At 36.6% G+C, this 21,311-nt stretch overlaps 1 protein-coding gene across 3 annotated transcripts in view; it reads left to right on the top strand.

Moving 5' to 3' along the window:
- Window positions 1-21,311, top strand: part of USH2A (usherin) — a 378,126-nt gene that overhangs the window by 285,639 nt on the left and 71,176 nt on the right. For all 3 annotated transcript variants that reach the window (XR_005562590.1, XM_039378797.1, XM_039378798.1), the window contains exons 49-55: window positions 1,850-2,018; window positions 4,941-5,162; window positions 10,378-10,601; window positions 12,937-13,147; window positions 13,996-14,193; window positions 14,779-14,933; window positions 16,738-16,936. Coding sequence is in view for 2 of the 3 variants with exons in the window: in XM_039378797.1 (XP_039234731.1) it covers window positions 1,850-2,018; window positions 4,941-5,162; window positions 10,378-10,601; window positions 12,937-13,147; window positions 13,996-14,193; window positions 14,779-14,933; window positions 16,738-16,936 (1,378 nt within the window). In the remaining variant the exon portion in view is untranslated. The remainder of the gene's footprint in view (window positions 1-1,849; window positions 2,019-4,940; window positions 5,163-10,377; window positions 10,602-12,936; window positions 13,148-13,995; window positions 14,194-14,778; window positions 14,934-16,737; window positions 16,937-21,311) is intronic.

Here is a 21,311-nt window from a genome sequence, read left to right on the forward strand (position 1 = left end):
GGTTACAGGAAAAAGGACAAGACGGGAATTTTTTACAAGTGTCAAGAATTTTTGCTAGAAATGATATCTTCTGAGGAAAGTGGCACAATAGTACTTGATTTTATATTTTTAATAATGCTTTGAAAATGACTTGGAAATGCAGAGAGACTAAGTAAACTCCTAGATTTCTTTGCAGCCAATTGTAAATGAAGACAAACTCAGCCAGGAATGCATGCCAGTCATTTAAAAATATCCAAAAGCTAGGAAGCAGAGAAGAAGAAGTGTAAAGTAGTTTTATTTGACATCTTAACTAATGATCTGGAAGAAAGAACAGTAGGTTAATTAAATTCATAGATTGGATTATATTACCAGTGACAAAGTGGACAGCAAATAATATAATAGACCTACAGAAACTCAAAATTCCTCAACAGAAATTGACAAAATTCAGCTACATTGGTTGTCTAAAAGAGATGCTGAATGGGAAAGTATGCTGGAAAAGCAGAAAACGGTGTTATAGTTCAAAATATGCAATGTTATAAAACCTAAAAATATAATGAGGTAACAGGAACCCCTTCTGCCTTACCTCATGTTAATTTTGCGTTACATGTTGTCTACATATGGTAGCTTCAGAACCTAACCTAACACTCCCAAGGGCGATTGAGTAAAGGCCATTCAAAAGCAAACAAAACAAAGCTTTGACTTCATCTCTCTGAAGTCAAAGAGAATTTTTTTTTATGACATAAGGAAAATATTTTTTGTTTGTCTGTATTTTTGTTAACATTGTAATTGTAATACAGGGCAGATGTCCTGAGCCTAGTAATGCACATTTTTAAAAGTTTTTTGTCAGCTAATAGTTACAGTACCTAGGTAAATGAAAGATCATTCAGAGGAACACTTTCTTTGCTGCTAGGATAACATGATTTAGGACATGGTTGAAGTCAGTGGTGGAAGTGCTCCATGTTAAAACAAAAGAGCAACTCTGCTCTAACATCTGTGCTCTGCTGCCAACTCCATTTCATGTCTAGCTGCAAGAGGCTAATACAAGTTGCACTGACTGTAGGTTCCAAGTTTACCATTTTTACCGTCATTCTACTGACTGTGCTATGTGATTTGCTGTGTATACAGTGTGCTACTCCACTGACACAGGAGTAAGTGTGAAAATAATTATTTGATTGTTGAAGTGTATAATTTTCTCGACAGCACCTAAATGGAGTCCACAGTTAAAAGGTCTTTTCAAAATTAATTTCCATACAAATTTTATTTTGAAAAAAATCCTTATATACATACTATTCTCTTGAGATCACATTGTCTGAAGAACTATGGTCATAAATAAGTGATCATATGCTATAGGAAGAAAATTCCACTTATTTTTATGTGAAAGAAAACCCAAGAACTCATATTGGGAAATACTGGTTTTTAGTTGTAAGGGTTTCAGATGACATGTTTCAGCATAAATGAATACGTAAGTAAATAAATAAATAAATAAACACGAATTGGGAAGAAAAGAAAAGGATAAGGTGATGGTGGATTGTATCCACATATTGCAATCTACTCCACACTGAGAGACTCAAACAGCCTGCAAGGCATAGGAAGATGATTCATACTAATCGACTATTTTATTAAGGTGCAGTATGGTTGAAAGCCACAGAATAGCAGCATGCTGTCAGATACACAGTAGTTTATTGGAGTCTGATAATGCTGGAGGGCACAGAATTTTAGCCAAGTTACATTTTATTTGACTGCAGTTATATTAGTATCCATACTACGAAGTGTTGTACATGTTTTCATATACGTTGTTTTGCCAGACAACACGTTATATTTGGTTTAACAGATATTACCTTACTGATTTTTTTTTTTAAACTATTTCTAGGTATGTTGTAATGGGATTCTGCATGACAATAAACCTGGATTCCAATGCTGCGAGGACAAGTACATTCCATTTATTCCTAATTCACCAGGGGTTTGCTGTGGTGGTCAGATACATGCTGTGCAACCGAAACATCAGTGCTGTGGTGGTTATTACACTAGAGTTTTAGTAGGTAAGAGACAACTCCTTTCCAGTGCTTGAATGAAACAAAACATCAAAGTTGATATATTTGTTAAACCAAGGAGAATAAAAACATAGAAATAAACATGAGATTTATCAAGATTTCTAGATGTCTTCGAGACTTGAGTTCAGTGGGATAAGCAAAGAACATTGCAGTCTCTTCGTCTTCTAAACTCAGTGTACTCTGTTTATACAAGAAAAGCTTAATTGATGAAACCTGATGATTGGGTCATTTCCCAGAGAACTAATTTATGCCAAACTATACTTAATTGCAGTAAGTGCTGCATAATGGGAAGGGCAGTTCTGCTTAATAGGAACACCATCAGGCAATTTAGTGGTGCAGTTTAGTTCTCTGCTTGACTTGACCCCATATGTTTTCCATAGTCAGTTCTTTTGTGGGGCAATTGTTAGTATTTGGTGTTGATATTCTACTTGTTTCTACATTGTCTACTCTGCACTAATGTTACAGATCAAAGAAAACATCCCACATGTATTAACTTTGATGGAAATTTATCCTTTTCTTATTCTCAGAGCTGCTTGGGAAGTTTGCCAAAATAGTGCTTCTGTCTTATTGTCCAGACTTTGGTTTTCCCATTTGTTGGTGGGTTGTTGTTGAGAGGGAGAGGGGAGGTAAAGGAGGAGGAGAGATCCCTTTCATGGGGGCAGTGTTCAGAGCATATATCTCTTTGTAGGCAATCGTCAGGTCAGGAGCTAAAATGCTTCCATTACTCATGAGCTGGTGCACATTCCCTAGGCTCAGAAACACTTGAAATTTTGCCAACACATTCAGCACATCCCAATTTGTGATCTTTTGAAAAGTAATTCATATATCACAATATTAGAATGCCTTCCATGATGTCATCTGAAAAATGCTATCACATGGAAGAACCAGAGAAGAGTATTTTGCTGACCTCATTAATCTCAATGTTCTGAAATGGAGAGATTATACTGTGACCTCTGTCCCCATCCAGTGGTCTGTGTTAACTAGCTTAATGTTGTTTACATCAAGAAAGAAAAGCACAGTGGAAGAAAATGTCTTATGTCTGAAAGTAGTTCTTGTTCAGTCAGCAGTCCACAAGCATGAAACAGTGAATGTTTGAGCATGATTTTAAACATTTTTTTTCCTAAGTATACTTGCTGCATTATTTTTCTGTACTCTAAAGGGCAGCAACATGAACACTGTTGGTCACTTTTTTCTTTTTTATTTTTATAAATATGTTAATATCCTCAAGCTAAATGTTAATGTGGGTCATTCTTTGATAAGGATAACAATTAACTGTTAAGACTGCATAGTAGTTTTCAAAGAGAGAACATTTTCAAGCCTAGCTTGGAATAGATCCCATTTTGAGAGGTTAATGAGCAGGTTACTGATCCTTTGTGTCTTATGTCTAATAGTTCTTTAAAAAAAATAGTTTTATTTCCACTAGATGTAAGATACATTCTGTGTTTTAATACTTTCTCTGTGTAGCAACTAAATTAGCTTCCGAGGAATGCAGGAAAATATGATGAAGTATCTAGACAGATTATATCTATTATACACTAAAAATTTGTTCTCATCTTTTTTTTTTATTATTGACTTTATTTGATAAAGTTATTTTTACAGGAAACTCTCTAAGAATATGTATTTCCCAGATGTTGTTTGGCCAGCTCAATAGCTCGTGGTGTGCTGAAGGCACGAAGATTACAAATTAGGAAGGCAGAATCTGAGTTTCTGAAACAGTAGTGCACAAAGAAGTGCAAACATCCATCTCATAACTAAGATGGGAGGCAGAATAAATAATGCTAATACCACCCGGGCACAAGGGAAGCGGGGAGAAAGGAAAACACTGTTCTCTCTCCTCTATTACAATTGCATCACATGTTTATTTCTGACCAAAGCTGCACTGGGTTTAGAGCTCTCTGTCTGTAATTCCCAACTTTTCGTAAGAAACAGACTTGAGATATTGCTTTAAATGAGAAAGCTGAGTTTTAAAAATCAAAATACATTTCCTAGAATAACAATCTGGAATCAAAATACTTTAATCAACTCTACTACCCATCTTCAATAGCGAAAGAAAACCACTACTCCTTCCAAATGACTTTTGAGCCACAGAAAACATTGCAGCACAGAAAGATAATGTAAAAATGTGACTTTTAGAACACTGGATTAGATCAAGCACAGACACTAGTGAATGAAAATTATTGCAATTTACCGTAATTTTTGTATCGTTGATAGCAGTATCTACTCTGTTCATAGCACACAGTTTATTCCAGCCCAGCCCACCCCACCATTATAGTGTCAGTCTTACTGGAAGTCTTATCCTAAGGTCTTTTCCTGCAAAAACTCATGCTTTTGCTTAAGTAGCAGCCAAGCCCACCAATTGTGACAGTGGTATTTAATTTTTAAAGTGAGTTTAATCCTTAAATTCTTTATGAGATAAAGTCCTGAGTGACACTGAAAAACTCTTTAAAGCATTGTGAATTAGTCCATCAAAACAAGTTTGGGATGATTTTGAAGGAGACAAGGAAATTTTTTGCTGAGAATAAGTAGGCTGATGGTTCTATTAAACATAGCAAGAACGAGCTCTCTTTACTATGTAACTTCAATTGCAAAAGGTTTCCAACTGTACAATTGTCATATGTACAGATATTATTTTCTTTGCTCTTCTCAGTTTGTCTCTGCCATACTTGCATATTGATATCTTACAGAGTCTTGGGCCTGAATTACTGAATCCATGTTTATTTAATCATTATTACAAATGAATATAATACTTTTATAGCATTCTAAAATACTGAGTGATTCCATGCTTTCACATGGAATGTTTTGCACATGAAGCTGTGTGAATCTAGACTTGTTGCTATCTGATGAAACTCTCTCAGGAATTTCATGAGCTATAAATGGATAAAATCTTTAATTGTATTCTTAAATTGACAGGAGAAGTATGCTGCCCTAACGAAGAGGAAAACAGAGTTTCAGTTGGAATTGGTGACTCTTGCTGCCAGGGAATGCCTTACTCCACATCGGGCAATCAAATCTGCTGTGGTGGATCCCTTCACGACAGTTTCAATCAGCAGTGCTGTGGTGGAAGAGTCATAAGCATGGACTCAGTCTGTTGTGGTGATGAAAAAGAAGGGACTGCATACAGACCTGTCACAGGTAAGTAATAAGTCTTTAAGGAAAAAAGGTCTTCATCTTGCTAAATCTCTTGTGACACTAAGCATTCAGAAGTGACACACTCAGATTTAAAGTGTGTATGCCAACTTATTAAAATGTTGTTGCACTTTAGTCACGTAGTCTGCTATACTGCAAAATGGTGAGCTTTCAGTAACCTTCTTTGCTTTGTCCAAAAGCAGCAGGGGCTGGAGAAACCAGAAAATTCAAAAGGAGAGCATGATCTTTCTTCATCCAAGTCAGGAAATAGGACCAGTCCCCTCTCATGAGTAGAGCAGAGGCTAGATTGACCACCCTGTGCCGCCATGCATCCCAGTGCAGGGATTTTCCATTTGCTCTGGAAATGGAGGGTTAGTCACCTGGAAATTGAAGATTGACATGCTATCTGCTTGGTGGTCTATGTCCCTCACTTGTGTTTAAAATTAGCAAAAATTAATCCCTAGCACTACTCACTGACTCGTCTAGTGTATGCCATTACCCTCTTTCACACAGTAGGAAATTACTCCACCACTCAGATGTACAACCTGAACCCTAGTTCCTCATAAAACACTCTATGACTAGCTGATGACAGAGATTGGAGGTATTATTGCAAAACCTATTCAGACAGTTTCATGTGTCTTTTCTTTCCACAATTATTAGACAAATTATATACCATCAGCTTTCTCAGCCTGACAAAAAGACTTCAGAAACTACTACAGTCTCAAAGGGGAGCCTGATTTCAAAACAGAAATAATGAAGGTTTAGTATCCACTTCTGCTTGGTGTACAAAGATGAGTGATGGTGTGTGCCAGTTTGACCCTCTAGTTGTACAACTAAGGATCTTAATATATAACTAGGAATCCAGATCTGAAGGCTGAACTCCTCCTTTCCCAAAAAATAAGCTCTGTCTTTATCTTATTTATTGTATTTACTGGATCCTTCAGTTTCTGTGGTATTAGAAGCACCCTAGTTCAGTGCTGACTGTCACGATGAGCTAATCAGAAGAACATTGCAACGCTTTCTGCGGTTTCCCTACTATTCTTCCCTTCCAGTGGTGACTCATGGAGCATATGTGGTGAACAGTGTTTGCTTGCATGATTTTAGCCCCTTTTCACTGTGATCCTTAATTGTGCTTGATCTACAGCGTCAACACTGAGCTCACAGTACCAGCTCTGAACAAGGGCCTCTTGCTTAGCCGCGCATTATGTGGCTGCCACAAGACGGGACTGGCTCATAAAACATGTCTTTATGTACTTTATTACTTAAACTCTTTTATTTGCCTGCAGGAGCCCTTTAACAAAATCACATTGAATTGACTTTCTCACACCAAATCAAATCTCCCTGGTCCCAGTTCAGTTGTCTTTGTCAATATGTATTTTATAAATGGAGTGAATTAACAGATGCTGTTGGAACAGAACTGCTGGGGTAGCGTTTATGTTTTTACTGCTCTCTCTGGGCAGATGAGTTGTGTAGGAGTGTAATACAGGTATCTTGGGATGAAAGTTATGTTCTTCATTTCATTATATATGTATTCTTAACAGTTTTTTTCCTTAAATATATATATTTAAAAAAACCTTTATATCCCTCTTTTTAAAGTGTGTGTAACCTATAGTGCTCAATCATTTACACTATTTTTCTCAAGAATGGGTCAGTAGGACATATTTTTGGCTATTAAAAAAGAAAACAGTGGCTTTTTATTTCGCTCACAGGTTTTCTGTGAGGACTTTATGCTGTGAGCCAGAAGCTGAACACATACAGGTTTGAAAGATGAATTAGTGCCATAGTTGAAAAGAGATCTTATTCTTTTGCATTAAACATAGAATAGGTTGTGGTTTCTTATCATATTGTATGCATCATGCTCAATACGTTTTTAACTAATTTCTTGGAGTAATTCAGCCTTGCTAAATACATCAAGAAAATGCACAAGCCAGGAACAAAAATCTGCCTGCTCCCTATCCCAATTATTATAATGATTCTAATGGAAAAAATACTCTTACATAAAACCATAATTTACTTATCATTGGCAAATGGATAAGTTGAATTTTGCAAGAATATGGTAATTGGAGAGCTGAGCTCATTGTCCATAAGGGAAAACAGTTAACAGGGGTGCAAAAAAAGAAAGCTTTATGCAAAAGCTGAATTGCTTCTAAAGCTCTGGTTTTTAGTTGGAAATGTATGCCATAGTTAAAAATATAATGACAATTTAAAGCTTTTACTTCAAGCTTTAGCTTGAAAAAAATAATCATAGAAGAAAAACATGATCACTAAACCTGCAAACCTTGTGCACAGCCTTATTTTGTTGCATGACCAGCTCCAAATCAGTGTGTTTCTGCTGAATCTAGACCCAAGTTTGCACTAAATGTTGGTTTAAGGGCCTGAATCATAGAACTTTTTTATTTAGTATTGTATACCTTTTTCACAGAGTCTGTCCTGAAAAGAGATGTTTTGTCCATCTCACATTACTTTTTTCTTTTTTTTTTTATTTATTAATTTCTATTTTCTTAGGTTTTCTTTTTCACCCCTTGTTGGCCTTATTTAGTGGGGTGACCATAGAGACATCTACTGGCAAAGGCTGGCAGTGGTGCCATTGTACATGCACATCCTGAGCCCTCCTGCTGCAGTGTGATTATCCAAAGTTCTGGCTATAAGGGATAATGTTAGCTAAAACCACTCCTGGATTTTCTCTCTCTCTCTTTTTTTTTTTTTTTTTTTTTTTAAATTTTTTTTTATTTTTTTTTTTATTGCCACTATACTGACATCCCAGAATCATGAAAGATGATACTTTGTGCCATTGTGGTTCCTGATCTGTAATAGTTGCAATACCCACATGTAAGCCAAGGATTTTTGGAGTAGTTTGCAATGTACATTGGCTCTGTATTTTGTTGATCCTCTATTCTGGCTGCAAAGGGTAAGCCTTTTAATACCCATTTTTCCCTTTTGAAAGCATTGGTTTTGCAGATTTACTAAATTAGTAATTCATCACTCAGCTATGTTTATAATTTTTTTCAGTTGCTGGGGATGAACATGAAATAATTGTTGACAGAAATCACTGTTAGCAGGAAGTGTCTTTTCCATCCCATGGATTTTCTTTTTGCTGTAATGCACTACGTGCCTATGAAACATAAATGTATAAAATATGACACACACATTCCAACTGATTTACAAACAAATAGTTTGCGTTTTGGTATTTTGCTGAATTCAGCAAGGGTTTATAGGAATTTCTGGATCCTTAAGCAATTGAATAAAGCGATTTTTAGAAGGCAAATCAATCCATCAATATTACATGGTCCTATTTTGTTTTTCTTGGAGCATATTTAAAATTGTACATTTGAGGTGTCAAGGTTCAGGAGTCAAGTGCTACATGTGATAAATTAAGGAAAGGTCAGAGGCTATGCAATGCAGTTTCAGAAGATTGTCTACCTCTGCCTTTGCAGCTCATTCATGCTGAAGTGATGCACTCTGGGAATTACTACCAAACTCTGCTCTGCAACATCTGCTCTCCCTAAGTGAGTTAGTGCACGTCAGACATCTTTATGTCAGAATATTGCAGTGATGGATGCAGTCTTCAGAAAATGCTGCATAAAAATCTGGTGTGCCGTTCTGGCCATTAAGTGAAATTACTATTTAAATTAATGGCGCTGTCACAGTTTATCTGTGCAAAGAATGAACGCTGATTAGGGTATTAAGTAATTAGCAATTTATCACACTGGAACAAGGTTGATAATAATTAAAGAAGTAATGGTTTACCAAAGAAACTAGAAAGGGAGTCACTTCTTGTTATGTGAGTGAAATCTTGGCTGAAAAATTTAATTCAGTTAAACAAAGATGAGGTTCGCAGTGAAAGAATACAGCCGTGTTTGTTTCAATAGAAAAACAGTTCATTATCAAAATTTTAGTTTGCCTGTCAAAAGTCCCTTGGGGCTGTCTGAGTCGTTTATTAGTATTGAATTGAGTCATTTTCTGCATTAATTCTCTGCTTAAAATTGGTAAAATCCTAGGACAATTTGGAAAAAGGGTGTGAACAAGAGGAAGTGTTTATCTCTTAGAAAGCTGGTGATCACAGTTTCATTGCTGTGAATAGAACCAGCCCTGAAAAAAGGTAAAGTATGCAAGTAATGTCACCATTTTCAGTTATTCCAGTGATTGGAATTAAATGCTCTGAATGCTTTAGGAGGATCATACCTTTAAAGATTAATTTTCATTAAGTATGACTTCCTAAGATAGATTTGCTGCAATAAATGGCAGTGAAAAAAGTGACCACTTTTGCACATGTTTTAAATGCCTCCATATGACAGAAATTATGTCAAATGCAAACTACTTTGTAGATATAAGAGTATATCACAACCTTATTTTTTGTGTGGTAGCTTTCTAGTTCAATTAGTAGTAATATTTATTTCATTGCCAGTTATATAGGAGTTTGTAGCATTTGGTTCATAGTTAAAATTTACCCCTTTCTTTTGATGGTATGAGGTTCAACACTGGTATTTTTCAGTTGCAGAATAATTCATGTGAATATATGGAAAATTATACTGGTTATGATGAGCTTTTAATTTAGAAAGAAAATGATTAAAACCAGAAGAAAGACAGTGGAATTAATTTTGGCATCTTATCAATTTCACTCTAGAAATGCAAATTATATTTAGATATTAAGTTCTTAAAAAGTAGTTCTCTGTATTAGATGACTGAAGCTTCACTGTGGGTATTTGGCAAGTGACCCATTCAGTTGGATGTATCTAATATGAACCCCGAATTTAAAACATAAAATATATGATAAATTCTGGAATGTTAAGATGCACTGTTGAAAGTCTGTCTAGGGGGCGGGAGGGGAATGAGACCTGGATAGAAGCTTTCTCAGTTTTTACATTCTACAGAAAATTTTCATCAGCAGTCTGTCTCCAACCTGCTGTGCGTAGTACCTTGGTATGGTATTTCATAGCAAAGTTCTTAAAAAAGTTCAGCAGGCGTGAACGTTGATTGTAGGGGACCCTGTTTAGTTCTCTAATTCTTGATTGTTTTCAGCAGTTCTGGAAGTCAGGATGCTTACTTCAGTCACCTCACGTTTGAATTTAATCTCACTTTAGCTAAATCTGCATAATTCCAGCTGCTGGTGGTTTTTATGCCAAGATCTGTTGCGTTCTGAGCTTTCTCCTTTCTTATCTGTCTATCTATTTATTTACCTACCTTTCCTATTCAGATATATTTTTTTGTTTGTTCATTTCAGGGATGTTCTGTTGTGGGCAGGAATACGTGAATAAGTCAGATACCATATGCTGCTCAGGTTCCAGTGGTGAGTCCCTAGCACATGTTAGAAAGAATGACCAAGTGCCAGTAAAATGCTGTGAGACTGAACTTATTCCAAAGAGCGAAGAATGCTGTAATGGAGTTGGATATAATCCTTTGAAATATGTTTGCTCTGACAAGATTTCAGCTGGAATGATGATGAAGGTAATTGATAGAAAATCTCTCGGTAGCTCTGATTTGATGATGGAAAGAGAAATACACTGTTCATAACTATTTTTCTAAAATAGGAATATAAAAAACTCTTGTGTGCATTATTCATTTTCACATTACATCCATATTAATACCGAATGAGTTCACCATGATTGATGTTATTGCAATGAATTCTAAAGGAATTAATAATGATTAGCTGCCTCTGTGAAGTGTTGCCCAGCACTTCAGATTAGTACAGTGGCTAAAAGCTGGCATACTAACAAGACTGACATGCATAACCAGTTTCCATTCTGTGACCACTGTTTTTGATGGTGTTCCTTAAGTGGAAATAAAAATTGAACTGTCCAGTTCTGAAGTATAAAATGCTATAACATTTCAATTTGGGCAAGCAGTAGGACATGACTCCCAACCCCCTAAAAAAAATAAATAAAAATAAAGCAATTGACATCTTCTTGATGAACTTCATCCTGATCCTACAGAAAGCCAGTGGCAATTTTGACATAAATTTCAGCAGTACTAGTATAGGTCCTTTCACGCCTAATGAATTATATTGTTTATTTTCATTCTGTTTTAATGTCAGAGTAAACTAAAAACTATAAAGGCTAATTTGATCTTTTCTAAGAATGCCTAGTGACTAGAGGCATCAGCCTCTAGAGACAATTTTGCCAAAATTTCAAAGCTGCAAAGTCTTGCAACTACAACAGAAATCATCAAGAATTAGCGTCTTGGTGTTATGCGTAAACTGTAAAAATTTTGTCAACTGTTATTACAATTTTTGTTTAAGAAAATAAACATTTCAAAGGATGGGAACATTTTTTGGATATATATGTATATTCTTTTTATAAAATTGTTTTTATATTTATAATAAGAGAGAAAGAAAGTGGGTGAGAGAGAAAAAAAAGAGGGTTGAATATTGTGAATTCTACAATATGGAGATCAGAAAGATATTGTGAAATTTGCCAGTAAAGTGAAATAGACCCCATCCCGCCATATGCAGGTGTTCCTGTATCCTTTTTGTTCATCTGCTAAGTTAATATAGAAATATTTCGTACATCTTCTCCTTTTCATGTCAAGGTTTTCATGTCATTTCATTTTCAGACTGGATAATTTTCTCCTAGAGAAAATCCAAGCGTTGTGATGAGTCAGCTACAGTTCCTCAATGCATTGTATTAGTACTTCATGCAAGGGAAAAAATGGCTGAGAATAAGTTAATGAATTCTGGTAGATAACACACTAGATCCCTGCCTTAGGTATAATGTATAAACAAAGGAAGTGCTTTGTATTTCACTTACCCGCAGTAGAAAAGAGATACTGCTGGCTTTCTGATATGTATAGATTTACTAACATTAAAAGGACTGATAGTCTGAGACATTCTGGGGCTACTTTATATGGGAATCCGATCCATCTATATCCTACATCCTATACTGATATCTATCACAACGTAATTTTTGTGAAAGTGCCAGGTTTGGGAAATTAAATTAGCTGGTTCATAATTAGCTAAGAGCCTAATTTCAATAGGTGAATTAAGGAAGCATTAGATATAATTTGTTTGGTTTTCCTTCTGAAGTTTATAGCCTATAGGGCAGAAGTATTTGTTACAAATATGGCAATACATTTCTTTCTGCAACAAGCTATATTTTATGAGAATTATTGCTCTCTAACGTATGGTTTGGCAAAAATATTATTTCATGGATTTCAATGGAAAGTTTTGGATGTTCAGTTATATTTCTGTTTCTGTGAATTGTTCTTTATGGGTTAAATCTTATATCTTCATCAATGTTTGCAGAGATCCTCTTATTGCAACAAAACTTCTGTTTAGGAGTGATGTGGTAGAGGACATGATTTATAGAGCCCATGGATAGAGTTCTCAGCCTTGAAAGCTGCCAAGGACTTGCACAGAGCCCTCTTGTGTACTTGGCAAGCTGCATGAGGGGCTGGGAATTTGCTACTGACTTGCCACAGAATATTGGCCTTTGCAGGAACAGAATGTTCAAATTCTTGGATAAAATCCTCTTCTCATAGATTCTAGACTCTTCTGTCTTCAACAAATCTAGCCATTTGTGCTTCCAGTAGTTAAAATTTCTGATGCTTTCATCTAAGGATCCTAAAAAAAAAAAAAATCTCTTTCTTTTAGAAAGGATTATAAAAGCATTAATGATCAAAGGCAGTAGACAGGCCAAAGGCTGAAAGGGTCTTCCACATGCTAGAAATATACTCCAGGTGGTGGCCTAATTTTTTGTTTTATAAAGATAGGGAAATACTAATGGAAGCATTTGTAAAGAAAGGAAGATATGAGAAATATGTTTAAATTTGCATGTGTATTCCTTAGGTAAAAGAAGAATGCAAGGCTAATATCCTTTGCCCTTCATCTATGGAGGCAACAGCACATTGTGGAAAGTGTGATTTTGATCCTAGGAAGAATATCTGTGCATGGATAAAAGGTTCACAGAGTGCTAAAGAAACAGAAGTAGAAGCAGGTGTGTGTCCAGCTGAAGAGGAGACTGTCTACACAGGAAGTCCAACACAGTATTCATTTACAGGTAAGGAAAACTGGCATACCAGGTCGGTGATTTGCTGGTATATTTAATTTGCTCTGGAGAAAAAGATGTTCTGAGTGCTACCAGGTATTCTAATCAAATGTGAAGCAATGTGAAGAAGGACATGGATCTTATAGAGCAAGACCAGAGGAGGGCCACAAAGATTGTCAGAGGTCTGGAGCACCTCTCCTGTGAAGACAGGCTGAGAGAGCTGGGGTGGTTCATCCTGGAGAAGAGAAAGCTCCAGGGAGACCTTATACCACTGTTCAGTACCTAAAGGGAGCTGACGAGGCTTATTGCAAGGGCAGATAGCGATGGGACAAGGGTGAATGACTTTAAACTGAAAGAGAGTAGGTTTAGATGAGATATTAGGAAGAAATTCTTTACTATGGGGGTGGTGAGACACTGGAAGAGGTTCCCCAGAGAAGCTGTGGGTGCCTCATCCCTGGGAGTGTTAAAGGCCAGGTTGGATGGGGTTTGGAGCAACTTGGTCTAGTGGAAAGTATCCCTACCCATGGTAGAGGGAGTGGAACTAGATGGTGTTTAAAGTCTCTTCCAACCCAGGCTGTTCTATGATTCTATGAACTGTAGGAAGTAGAATTCTTTCAAGAAGTAATCTGTGAATCATGGCAGAACCTTTAAGGAAATGCAATGAGTAGCAAAATTTAGGGAGCACGTAAGTGTGAAAACACGCTTTCAGAAAAAGTTGATAGAAGTACTGCTATATCTGAAAATGGCCCTGTCTAAAGGAACAACTTCCATTTCTATCTGTCCTTAAATGCAGAAAAAAAATTAGTTATTTTTTCTTTTGATAAGACTGAGATGATCTATATGTAACTTGCTTTTTCTAGATGTGGACCTCGAACCTTTTGTCACATACGAGTACAGAGTGGCTTCTTGGAATAGCTATGGAAGAGGTGTCAGTGAAATTAGCAGAGCTGTCACTAAACAAGATGTGCCACAGGGTGTAAGTCCACCAAAATGGGCCAAAGTAGATAATCGGGAAGACATGATACTTCTAAACTGGGAGGAACCACTTCAACCAAATGGTACTGATATATTTTTTTAAAAGTGTATGTTCTATTTCTCCACTGACAGTGTTCTAAAATCACAAAACATATTAAACCTTGTCACTGAAATATACATGTTCCCAAACTCTGCAAAAAGATTTTGCTCTAGGTTGATACCATTTTCATTGCAAATAAGAATAGAGTCCAACTTCACAGAAGACAATTCCGTATGTCTCTATGAAGTGCCAAGAGTCCTCTTTTGAGAGCAGTTGTAATAATAAGTGTGCAAGTATGATCAGAAAATGGCAATGATCTTTAAAAGTATGTGGGGATTTGGGGATAGGGGTGGTGGTACTCATGTTTCTTTCAGGAAATCTTGCCTATTATTTTCAAACAGTGAGGAAACTTGGAAGAGCTCTCTTAATAAAAACTGAGATCTACTGAGATGCTGGTACAGATACTGAGGAAAGTATCTGGTAATTGCCATTAGGCGTTTAAGCAGAATGATTGTCTCTTACTGTGGTTAGTTATTTCATCTAATGTTTTCTGTATGCAGAGTAGGTTATTCTACCATCACACAGGATTACTCAGCTAACCAAAGGGAAAACTTTCTTTCTGCAATAGGTCTCATTATTCACTATATCATTCTCCGAAATGGAATTGAGTATTTTCGAGGAACAGAAATGAGCTTCACAGACACAAGTGGTATCCAGCCATATCAAGAATATTCATACCAGCTGCGAGCCTGCACTGTTGCTGGTTGCACAGACAGCAGCAAGGTTAGTGAATTGGTCTTTATGGAACTGGGGCCAGAATTTTATTAGCCAGTGTGGTAACATAAAAATGCTTTTGGAAAGGTGTAATTCGAAGACACGCTGATTATTGAGTAAGTAAAAAGCATCAATAATCTTATTTGGATTCAACTACTGACAGATGATTATTTGGAACCCAAGGTTGATACAAGCAAACAGAGGAAGAAAGCAGTATCTCAGTCTTGGCAAAGCTGAAATTGCACTGTAGGAACTGATGTTTGTTAAAGAGAAAGCTGTACATGACAGAATAGAGTAAGGAATATTAAAATGCACTTTGTCTAAGCCTGGAAATTAAATTTTTGCTTCTCACTAGGAGGTCTATAGCCTCTTCTTCATTGGTAGTTCTTAGTTCATCTGCTTTAGTTATAGCCTATCAATTTGTTCAACAACCTCCTTACTTTTCCGCTCTAGTGGAAGAACCTCCTTTCACTATATTACCCTTTGCTGGCTTTCCATGACCACTCCTGCTTCAGGCTTTACTGTCCCTTTGTGCACAACCTGCCTTGGCTTCAGTTTTAAGCAAACAATCCCTTACCTCCCTTTGTCACTGCTTCATTTCCTTTTGTATCACTTTGAATCATGGATGCCTTTCACCAACATTGCTATTTAACCAGCTCTAGTTCTTATTCTGTCAAGTAGCTGCTTTATTCATAATTTGCAAAAATTACTTCTTAAGTAGCCTGTTTTCCACAATATTATCCTTGTCTCTATGAAAATTAATTTCTAGGACTACAAGTGTAAGGTCTGTGGGGCAGAGGTGGGGAATAATGACTCTGCTTTGTAATTATAATATACGTGAGATTTAAAAGTTTATTTTTTTGCAGGTGTTTAAATGTTTTCATATTCATGAAAATCTCAGCCAGAAGTATAAAATAAGAAACACTAATGTAGATGGATGGAGATAGGTGCATAGTCCTCTGCCTGCACCCAGAGCTGTGGTTTGGAAGCTATGTAGGCACAGTTGCTGCAACCATCAACCCAAGATAATAAATCCTGCTTATTTCACTAGCCTATAATTAAGGAGTTTACTGTTGCAAACACTGAAGTCTGCAAGTAGGGACTGATTCCACCAAATGCACTAAGACAATATATTATAGAGGGCACATTTTGTATTTACAGCATAATATAAATACTTTATGGTGGTAATAACAGAAAAAGAAAAGTGATTCTCAAAGAGAAAACGGTCTGACTCACTTATTAAACCGGTATAATTTGGAGATGCCTCTTCTGTAGGTGATGGTGGAGATGTGTCAATAGAAAATTAACTTTTTCCTTTTTTTATAGAAAGAACTTAACAAGTGCAAAGTTATTCTATCTTTCAAACTCTTTAGCTTCCTTAAAAAAGTATGGAGTTGCAAATAACTACAATAGAGTTCAGATTGCATGGGATATATGGAGGCTTAGCCCCATGTTTACTGGTGCTTAAAATATATGAAATCAGGCAGTTAAAATGCAGAGACACTGACAAACCATATGGAAGAGAGTTATCAAGAGTTTTCAAGCAATACAGTTTCTGTTGTTTCACCCTGTGCCATACATTGCAGCTAAAACGTAGTGAACCTGTTGTGATAAATTGTAGACATAGACTTATGTAATGTATTCAAGGTCAGATTTCATTGTGAAAAAGGAGGAAAAAAGTAACTAGTTCTCCAGACCCTTGGTAATGATATGCCAGCCCAAACAACATTTTAAAACAAAAGTGACATTCTCATTGATCATGGTATCTAGTGTACTATTACATTAAATTGCTGTTTAATTCATATGTCTTCAGGTAGTTGCAGTCACTGTCCAGGGAGTCCCAGAGAGTGTTCAGCCACCAGACGTCAGTGCTCTGAACTCAACAGCATTACATTTAAGCTGGATTGCACCCAAGAAACCAAATGGTATCATCAGAGAGTACCAGATCAGTCAAGTAGGGAAAGGACTTATATACACTGATGCTGCAGGCAGAATGCAACACACAGTATCAGGTAAGGAGGCAGAGCTCTTTGACAGGCTAATGTCCTGTCCTTAAGATATAAGACTGTATTAATATATTAAAAAAGCCACTTGTCAGTAACTTTTAAATCCCCAGTACTGTGCACAGTTTGGAATGCTTCATCATGACTATACACATCTTAATTTTATTTTTCAATTTCTTTCATTTCTAGCTGCTGTTTGTTAAAATATTAATAGATTTCATTTCAAAATTTTAAAATAAATCTATCCAGCTCAATTGAAGATGCGATCCTTATGGTGTGCTCAAGGGCTCAGATATGTAGGCTTGCCGTCCCTTCATACAGATTCAAATCTCTCTTTTAACATCACTGATGTGCAGTAATGCAGTTGTGAATGTGTAGCGATGTGGGAGTGAGAAGGATCCAGTATTTTATGCCTGAAATAATAAAAAGGAAAGGAAGACAGAACAGGAAAGATCCTGAATTCTGTTTATAATCTTATATATTGCTTATAGCCATTTTCTCAATACTTGTTGAAAGAAGCTTTAGTTAAGGGATTTTGGGGGAAGGTTTGACTCAGACCTCAAATGTATTATTTTTACATATTCAATTTTAAGTTATTTTTGCATGTTACACTGAAGCAAAGTTATTCTTAGAAATATTTCTGTTGGACATAGGCCATAAACATAAACATTATGGGATATCTTTTTTTCACTCTTTGACCTCAGGTTGCTCATCAAGTTTTTGTATCTCACAAATGCATTATTTTTTCCTTTTTTTTTTCTTCCACACTAATAGGAAATTTCAAGATTCGTGTGTTATACGTACCATATGACAGCCAGCCAAAGAATAGAAGTTGACTTAGGGCACATAAATCCTCTAGAGCATATCTGGCATTCTCAACCACCCCTCAAAGCCTGAGTCCTGAGTCAGAGTGGATCCCTTGGTGCTTTAAAAGAGTTTGTCTCTGCTGTAGTCACTCACAGAAGAGTGAGATTGCTGTTCCTCTTTGACAATGTCATGCTCAAGTGTGAAATTCATCAACAGTGTATTACTCCTGTCTCCATATTCAGTGCTCCTGGACATGAGATATTAGCTAGAGTATGCCAGGTGGTGGTACATGTTTTAGAATTGCTGTTGTGAGTTTATAGTACCAACCTACCAACAAGGCATGATTTATCGAACCCACTGAAAAATACTTCTGCTTCCACAAGGCAGTCATATCTTCATTTTAATGCAAACAATACTGGTTTTCTTACCATTTGGAAGTGAGAGGAAATGAAATTTATTCCTGAGAAACGAGGATCTTTTTTCCTTTTGTGTGCCTGTTGTCCAATGCTGCCGTGGTAAGCCAGGAGTGAAATAAGTGATCATTCCTCCTGACAGGCATAATCAAATCTTTTGCTTTTTTCTACAGGAGCTTCCTTGGGTAATAATGTGGAATTCATGACAGTGATTTAGCAATGTGGATAGTTATTGCTTTCTAAATTAAAAGAATACAATAAAAGAATCAAATTTACTTCATATAATGTTTGAACTGTTTGTCGTATTCCCTGTGGATCTATGTTTCGATTTTCCCATCTTCCTTTTTTTTTTTTTTTTTTTTTTTTTCCAAAATTGTCTGCTTTTCCCTGAGCAACAGTTGAACATTAATGAAGCTGTAGCATTAGTATTTCTTGAGACTTTGAATCTAGGGTCTCGCAAATAACAGACGAGAAGGCGAGCACCTTGCCACTGCACCATTGTCTTGCTGCTTATTTTTAATTACATCAAAGCTTTGGAAACATGATCCCACAAATGCTTTGTGGGAATAGCGGTGAATGTGCTCATCATGTGAAATCCATAAATTGCTTATAATCCTCTCAAGATGTTAAAAAAAGCATTAAGTAATTGAAGACAGGAAGTCCTCAGTTAATTATTTAGAGGTGTTATCAATGCTTTAAGCAAACTGAAGCATTTTCTGCTATCTCACTGAGTTGAATGCCACTGGGACCTAGGGGCAGCAGCCATCATCTTCTCATATTCTCTAATGCAAACAGCACATGGCAGCTTGTCAATAAAAGACCTTTTTATATCATTTATTACTGAACACTTCCACTACCCTGTACAGAACAATTTGGATGACAGTTATGGCATTGTTTCACTTTGTGTTACTACTACTTTACAAATGGGCCTGCTAATGCTGTGCAGTGGGGCCAGGCAGAGGGTAAGAATGAGGAAAATAATTAGGGGAATTGTAAAAGAAAGCCAAGAGTGCCCTCTTCAGCAGCAGCAGGTGGGTTCGTAGCAAAGATTCTCCTCAACTCCCCCTTTTTAATACAGTAAAGATAATATCCTGAGTAAGAGGCTTTCTTAATGATTCATAGGAACAGTCATTTTTAGGTAAAAGCCAAGGAAGATTTTTGATGTTTATTTTAGTGAAAGAAATAAAATTAAGAATACTTTATGACTGAATAGTTTGAAATTCTTTCATCTGAATGCATTCTTCATTCAGGGTAATGAAAACAGAAGAGATATCAAAATGTTGTCACTGGTCAAGTCTATCTCCATATGCAGCACTGAATCATTAATAATATTTATCTAAAGGAAATTCTTGGGGGTAGAGGGGTTGTGTGAGGCTGTGGTCAACAATCTTACATCCTCCTGAGTAAAATTCCCACAGCAGGGCCCTGGAGCGTTATCCTGGGAGCTAATTACTGACCTTGCTGGAGCCATGCCCACAAATGGAGACAAACAGTGTCAAAAGGAATTGATTTAGCTAATAGAACAACACATTCTTAAAAAACCTGACTATTTCACAGCCTTTTGGCAAATGACAAATGTTGCAATAACAAAATAGACTGCTAAGTTGACAAAAAAAATTAAAAAAAAAATAAAAAAAAAGGATTAAACCTCCCCTACAATATTAGACCAAAAAAGAAAAAGAGGGGGGAAGTGTCCTCCAGTGAACAATCAAGTAGAGACATTGGAAAAGCAAAATGCTGTTTATGTTTCAAGATTATATTACTTGTTATTTTTATTATCAATCACATACATAGATTTGCACGGAGCTTTCCAAAGCATTCATAAGACAAGGTGTTTAATGCAAAGCTTTAATAATTTAGATAAAATCTGCTGTGACTGCTTCATGTATGGCTAGAATTTCAGTTATCAGAATTTCACCAATAAATTTAGTGAAACCATGTGCTCTTTCTTTAATGCTCATTTTTCTCTTTAAAGTGTAGTTGTAAATGAGTATTGCTTTATTATGCATGTTTCCTTTAAAAGTGAACATGACTCCCTTTAGGGGAATTCAAGTAATTTGTTGCCACAGTAATCTTTTCTATCCTGAAATGTTAAATACTTGGCTTCCCTCCATGCCTTTGCCTCTCTCTAGTCTGCAACTGTCATTTTCTCCCTCCTTACTTTTATACGCAGTGTTCAGATGATTTTTCTTCTCTTCCAGTTCATGATTAGGTTACAGCCAGGGCTGTCTCTCTGAGTCATCTCTTTATTTTCTCTCCTTCACATGTTGTTCAATTTGTTAAGCAGCCTGCATGTCTTCCATTCCATATTTACCTTTCTACAGAATCGTTGCTTCTTCTTTTACTCTGTTTGTTTGGAATATATTTTAATTAAAATATTTTGGTACTGGGTGTAAGCAAGGATTTGTTTATAAACAAATATATTGCCCAGACTTTTCTCTTGTTGCAGAATTGCATTGTTCTTGAAATAATTTCATTTAGACACAGGAGTTAAATCAAAAGTATGTTATTAAGGCCACAAAGCCATGGATTTAAAAAATGACCCACATAATACATATGAATTGACCTGTATAATCCTAATTCAGCTTCTTTCACACAAGCAATCTGCATTACACAGAAGTACAGTCATTTGTACATAGGGTTACTGCCTCTTTCAGGGAGGAATGAAATGAAGCTCCTGTATGGAGGACTGCTGCCTCAGCTTTGGCTGTGTGTGGTAGATTTATTCCTTCTGGGAGTCTCAGTGTAGATGGGCCTAATTCTGCATTTGCCTGGAGCTACATTTCCTTTCTACTTGGCAGAAGTCAAGGAGGCATGAAAATTGGAACATGGAGCACAGCAAGGGAGGCAATAGGGATGGTGCCAACCCAGAGAGATCAAACATGAATCGCTGAGAGGCTGGTGGCAGGGGCCACCAAAGAGAATGGCAGGGCATTCATATTTGTTCAGGATGTGGTACTGAGTAAGGCACATCTCAAGCTTTCATAGTTTGTCACAACCGTGTCTTCTTCATTTTCTGGACGTCCTGCCCGAGACCCAAATTTTCTGAGCTCTCGGAGCTGCAGTTGAAGGCACCAGTTGTCCTTGGATATATGAAGTTTTGCATAACACCAGGCATCCCAAATGGCCTTCTGGCAGGTCCAGGGAGATTTTTGTTTCTCTCA

The sequence above is a fragment of the Pipra filicauda genome, unplaced genomic scaffold (assembly GCF_003945595.2).
Source record: "Pipra filicauda isolate LSUMZ 115617 unplaced genomic scaffold, ASM394559v2 scaffold147_size4022426_pilon, whole genome shotgun sequence".
NCBI lineage: Eukaryota > Metazoa > Chordata > Aves > Passeriformes > Pipridae > Pipra > Pipra filicauda.